A 6,746-nucleotide genomic window follows, 5' to 3' on the forward strand; every position below is an offset into this window, starting at 1 on the left:
CTTCACCTCCCCGTCGCTTTGCTCCTCTCTTACATTCATATTCCTTTCCATCTTCATCATTGCCTTTGATTCCTCCCCTTCCTTTTTTCGACCTGGGTGCTCTAGATCTGCCCCAGAATTTTGTGCTCCTCGAATACTGTACTAGACCTAAGGCCGGTTTGTGGCATCTGATCACTCCCTTGCCCGGCAGAAGCTGTCACCGAAAGCGAGAAAGTGCGAGAGCGAGCGCAGCGCGCGCACCGAGAGAGAGAGAGAGAGAGAGAGAGCTTTTAATCTTCCCAACAACATGAGCATTATGGATTGTGAGGAAGCCGGAGGTATTCATCAGCAGCCATGCGCGGACGATTACAACAGCAAACATGTGGCCGGATCCCGCCCTTTGCCGTTGAAAATCAGCAAAGACTCGCATAAGATCAGGAAAGCTTCGGCGCCACTACCTGAGATCCAATACAGGCGCCCAATTATCATCCATACTTACTCGCCCAAAATCATCCAGACCGACCCGGGCAACTTCATGTGGTTGGTCCAGTCCCTCACAGGATCCTCCGACACGCGCTCTCGATGCCTGAAGAATAAGCCCCAGGGCGCTTCAGTCCCTCAAACAGCAGTTGCTTATCAGAACGACAGTCGCATCAGCAATGGATCGAATAAGTATGAAGAATTTCAGAAAGGGCAGACAAGTATCAAGGCAAACATCACTCCTTGCAAAATTGGAGAGCACGAATCGCAGTTGCAGGACTCAAGCTCAGAATCGGACGGATTGGTTCTATCTGAGACGCTTGCAATTGACTGTGAGAATCCGTTAGTGGACGCTTCTCCCCGAGGTCCCCTCCGAGGAGGATTCGATTCTCTCTTCTCTATACCTCCCGCTCCTGCTTTTGATTTCTCTTATCAAAGTTATCACGAACGGTCTTGCCAGCTTCCCATGGCTGATTCACAGAGTACCACACGTTACAACCCTAGTTCCGACTTTGGACAGGCCTCCTCCCAACTGCACTCTGCATTTCCTTCAGTTCATGCATCCACTCTACTTGGATCTGCAAACTTCTCAAATGGTTCTTTCAATTCATGTGCAGCTTGGAATCTCGACGGTTTCCTCTCGCCTTTTAGGGCCAGCCGTTGTATCGAAAGTCTTTTTTCACCTTGCATTTTTCGCGAGTCTCCAGCATATTGGGATGGTCGATGTGTGGAGCAGCTGGTTTCCTCCAGCGAGGCGATTGTGTACAGGGATTTTGACGAGGGTCGACGTTGCTGATGCACTACTGTTCCGATCCGACGGTTAATTGGTTGATTATACGCTCATGTTATACAGTCCATCTCTTTGAAGACCTTTGACCACAGTGGATATGCCGCCTGTCCACACGTAGTTTCGTTAGCGAACTCCTTTTCATGTATCTAGATTCGAGTATATGTTTTCCATACAGATCATGAAGCTAAGGACGTAGTTATTGTTTTGGAGAGTAGCCATTCCCTTCAATCGTCTGATTTTTGTGCAGATAGGTTTTGAATTGAGAACAGTGCGGCTCGTAAAAAGTTGTCGTTTGCAACGCTCGCTGCTGGATACTCCTCCGAGTGCCTACACTGTTGTAGCAAATACTTACCCTTTGACTTCCATGTGCCTTCGTTCAATTCATTTCTCGTAGGCTACAGAACAAGAAACTTAAGAACGGTTAGACACAGAACAAGAAACTCAAGAACGGTTAGACATGTTTAAACAATCATAAGATCATTTTGTTTTTCAAACCTGCTGTTCTAGGGAAAGGAAAATTGAATGGAGGTTGATTTTTCGTTCAGGTATATATCTAAATATTAATGTAGATGGTGTGTCTTTGTCCTATCAAAGGCCGATTGGCTCATAGTCTCTGTTCTTATAAGCAAGACAGTTGAGATTGCGAACCCATGTTAATCAGGAACATACGTGCGAACGCCTGTTCTGAACATAGGTCTTCGTCCAATGGCTCTATTTAATCGCGTTATTCAATTTCCTCTCCCTCACTTCGGTAGCCTGAGGACTGATGCCGGGCAGGCATTCAAAGCTTGAGGGCAATCTACTCTTCAAGTATTCGTTTGGATTCCGTGATGCATTATATTTTAAGTTTAAAAGAGATTGATGCACATGTTATTCCAACCATGTTTGCTCAAGTTCTGCCCATATTGACAGTCGTTTTAGGGCTTTAATTTTGATAGATTGCGCTCTCCGGCTTAATTATGTTATCCTGCAGTATTGACCTTTCTGTTTTCCAATATGGAGTACCTTCTGCTGCAGTGGTGAATTTCACTTGTATGTGGATGCTCCTGAACATTGAAAATTTTCAAATAGGTTGAACCTTTGACCTTATCATCTAATAGCTCTTGAATAATGAAAAGCTCTACATCTTAGATCGATCCTTAGAACTTATTCTACATTAAATTAAATATAGTTGTACTATTGCATTTTCACATCATGTATCATACATTGGTTATATTTGCATAAATGCAAAATCCCTACTGAGGGAGAGCTGTCCATAGTCTGTGGCTTACATGTAGGCCCTTTTAACACGACGTAGTTATTTATTTCACAACTAAGATTTTGAAAAGGGGCTTATAAAAATTATGGCTAAAAAAAGGGCTAATCCACAACAAGACAAAGCACCTACAGACGCGCACACAGGCGCGTTTACTGAACTAAAAAAAACTTACGGGCGCGTCTATTTACGCATCTATTTTCGTGTCTAGAGACCTGCATCTAACAGCGCGTCTATATAGCAGACACACGCGTGTATAGACGCGCATTTAGATGCGTAAATAAACGCTCTGTTTAAAAATTTAAAAAACAGACACGCATCGTTAAACGCGTGTATAGATGCATTTTTAAACGGTCTTATAAACGCGTTTATAGACGCGCAAATAGACACTTCTCGAACAGACAAACGCGTATATAAACGCGCTTATAGACGCACTAATAGACGCGCTTTATAATATTTTTTTTTAAATTTATATAATGCTGTGTATGTTGTGTATGCTATATAGTTACAAGAATCCCATTTCCACATTGTGTAATTCAATTCTTACAGCCAATCGCATTTTAATTACAATTCCAAATAAAACATTACAACTCCAAAATGCAATAAAATTGAAAGCTCAAAAAGTGCTTGTATGTACATATAGCATGAAGCTAAGCCACGTCATGTGGCTTCAAGTACAAAAAATAAGAGGAGTGTATATACAAGAGGCACGAAGCCAAGCCAGTGGCTTTAAGTACAAAAAAGAGTACTTGTCTTTCTTATCCCATTCTACTTGAGCTCGAGCAATGGCAGGATCTGCTACTGGTGCGAAAATTGTTTGTGTAGCTATAGATGCCGTTGTAGATCCCGTTGTTGGTGTTGTGACAACAGATGGAGTAGAGCTACTTGTGGCTAGATCGGTCAATGGTCTAGGTAGCTAGCACTACTTCTACGACTAATCCTCGCTCCCTTCCACGCTCCCTTCTGCGCTCCCTTCTCCGCCTCCTTCCTCGGCTTCTTCCTCGTCGTCTTGTGCAGGGACCTGTAAACAAGGGACAACATATATCAAAAAATCAAATCTTTACTTATAATATTGACATTATTTAATTACTTTTAAATACCTTGAGGGCCACTCCAGTAGCCTGGATATACTGCTCCTGAGTAATCAACCCGTCATGATAGAAGTGCCTCCATGTATCTCCTCTGCGATGGTGGCGGTGGTAGGCTGTCTCGACAGGAGTAGGGTATCTACCCACGATAACAAGCTGCAAGACGACACAATTTGCGGAGGGATTAGTACAAAGAAACAACCTCCTAATAAACTACATAAGCAATATAATTTGAGATCGATACTTACAAATTGGGCCTCCCATGAATCAACACCCCCTGCTCCAAAATGCACGCTTCCATATTGCTCCATCTGGATCCTTCGTGCCTCCACGTGCTGCAGACTGGGGTCCTCCCTCGCTGACTTCATTGCTTTCTTCCACTCATGCTTGTAAGCGATGTGGGGTGGGCCCCTTGGTGGTTGACCTCCCTCAAGCCTGGCAAGCTCCGCTAGTGCCTGCCTCTTAAGCGAAGATCTTTTATTGCCAAGTATCGTAACAATCTTTGACTTGGCCCATTTATCTATGAACTGGCGATTGGGGGGGTTAGGATACCTAGAGTGAAGAGCAGCGAGTGTCTCATCAGCCAACCTCTTTGGCTGGTCTTTGTAGTGGATAAAGCAATCTCTATAATTGTTAGCAATTACAGAGCGCATGAAGGCCATGATGTCCTTCCCCCGTGCATCCATCAAGATGCCTCTTGTCTGAGTGATGTCATAGAATATCGTACCATCACCCGGAGGCACGTCTAAATCATCATCGTCCCCACCGCCACCCCTCCCAAAGCACTGTGCCATGCATCCCCCACCGCTCTCCCTGCTACTACGCCTACTACCGTGTCGTGTCGAGCTAGTACGCTGGCCACTCGTAGCTAGAGACTGCACGGGACTACGTGGACCACTCGTAGCTGGAGAACCGAGTCTCGACTGCACAGGAGTATGCCGATGGCTTTGCGAGACAGAAGGACCTCCTTATGGCATGGGGGAAGGGGCATAAGACGGCATGGCGGAAGGGGCATAAGACGGCATGGGGGAAGGGACATAAGACGGCATGGGATATGGGCCCGCGCTGTGTAGTCAGCTGGGCTGTGCTGACTCCGCTGGGGTGATCTCAGATGGTGTGGGGTGGTTTGGAGTCTATAGTGCCAACTCCTGGGGGGTATTTAGAGTACCCGTCATATACCCGTATAACTCCGCAGGACTAGGAGGGTGCCCTAAAAAGTTATATAAGTCCCTAAAAATAGAATCCCGGGGATCAGGTGAGCTGGAAGCACTTCCCGGCCACATGATGAACTGGAAAAAAGAAAAAAAATCTATTATTGATGAGCTGAGAAGAAAGGGGAAGGGAAGAGAGGATTACTGTCGGAGCGCGTCTATAGACGCGTCTATTTTTGCGTATAACAGAGCGTCTATAGACGCGGCTGTCTGTGTCTACAAACAGGCTAGACGCGCCTATAGACGCGCCTGTAGATGCGGTTTTAGACGCGCTTTGAGACACGCCTATAGACGCGCTCCAATAGATGGACTTTTCTAAAAAGTAGAAAAGGACATGTGCCCGACACACCAACGTAACACTGATACCCAAATCATGCATTTTTTGGATACGAGAAAGTACAAATCCAAAGAGAGCAAACTTCCAAAAAAGATCAACTGCAAAAAGACTTACCTTGGATAGAGGTATGGAAGGTTCTTCTCCTTTTTCAAAGTTGCTTCTCCTCCTTGTTCGCCCTCCTCTCCTTTAAGCTTGGAAGTAAGTGTGGGTGCCTTCCTCTTAAGTGTAAGCTTGGAAGTAAGTGTGGGTGCCTTCATCTTAAGTGTCGAAACTGTGGATCTGCTAATAACGAAGCAAGCAAGCCGCGCGAAGTATAAGTAATGTGAAGAAAAGCGAAGCGAGCGCGCTAAAAGCAGGTTTAAAAGCCGCGTCTATAATCACGTCTAATAGCGCATCTATAGACGCGTCTAAATACACAGGGTAGATGCGCTTTTAGATGCGCACCATAGAACAGACAGACGCGCTTTTAGACGCACACCACAGAACAAACAGACGCGCTTTTAGACGCGCCATAGAGTTTAAAATTAAATATTTGAAGAAGAGCAAATTTTTTTGGGTTGTTTGTTTGTAGGATGTCTTCATCTTCAACAAGTAGCTCTAGTGAGGATGAATCCCTCCGTATCCACCATCGCAAAATGTGGTTGGAGCAAAAAATCAAATACATGTATCGTGCATGCAGGATTACACTCAATCACATCTCAAAGTATGGAGAATGGGATGCGACTGTAAACATGGTAAGGGTCTGTAAGTTAAGGTTGATTGAGATACCTATGGGCGTTCATATGTTTGAGTTATGATCCCGTTTTAATTTGATACAGGATGCAGTGCCACACCCGCATATGTTGCCCTATGCTCGCCATGAGGAGGCGAAGTGTCGGCGATATGAGGTGGGATCTTCAGGAGGGACCGTTACGGATGCATGGAGTGATGGTGATAGTAGCCCTCCGCCATTACCTCATGAAGCCATGGAGGATGAGGTGTTTGATGATATGGTGCAGGATTTATATGTCCATCAAGGGAGGGATGATAGCATGGAGCAGGATGATCTTTTTACTGCAACATCGACTCCACTGTTTGAGGGGTGCACATTCTCTGTTCTACATGCCTCCCTTGAGTTACTAAACTTGCAAACCATCTATGGATGGAGCAATGCAAGTTTGAATGCATTACTCAAGTAAGCTTTAAAGTCTATTTTGCAAACATGGTGATTTATGCTAGTGGGTCAATTACTCGAATGCTTTTCCTCATTTATGGTCTTCACGTGTAGGCTATTACAGTGTAAAATGCTTCCAAGGGAGAATAAATTACCGACCTCAAGAGATATGGCAAGGCAACATGTGACCTCTCTTGGAGGATTAGATTACAAGCGCATCCATGCATGTGTCAAGGATTGCGTTTTGTTTCGTGGACTACATAAGGATGCAAGAGAGTGTCCTACTTTTGGAGAGGCAAGATATAGAGCAGATCTCAAAACTTTGGACGTGCCTCGTAAGGTTCTGTGACATTTTCCCATAATCCCTCGCATCCAACATATGTTCAAGTGCAAATCTATTGCAGAGCTCATGTCATGGCATTCCTCCCATCGATCAACCGATGGCAAGTGGAG

At 45.0% G+C, this 6,746-nt stretch overlaps 1 protein-coding gene across 1 annotated transcript; it reads left to right on the forward strand.

The window, feature by feature from the left end:
• Positions 1-295: 295 nt before the first annotated feature.
• On the forward strand, positions 296-1,439 carry LOC147882094 (uncharacterized). The gene has a single exon (XM_087402083.1). It carries the CDS (start codon positions 296-298, stop codon positions 1,253-1,255), a length of 960 nt encoding a protein of 319 aa, XP_087258209.1. The 3' UTR covers positions 1,256-1,439.
• Positions 1,440-6,746: the final 5,307 nt, after the last annotated feature.

The sequence above is a fragment of the Dipteris shenzhenensis genome, chromosome 30, assembly GCF_047967505.1.
Source record: "Dipteris shenzhenensis isolate YYH24624 ecotype China chromosome 30, Dip_SZ_1.0, whole genome shotgun sequence".
NCBI classification, from domain to species: domain Eukaryota; kingdom Viridiplantae; phylum Streptophyta; class Polypodiopsida; order Gleicheniales; family Dipteridaceae; genus Dipteris; species Dipteris shenzhenensis.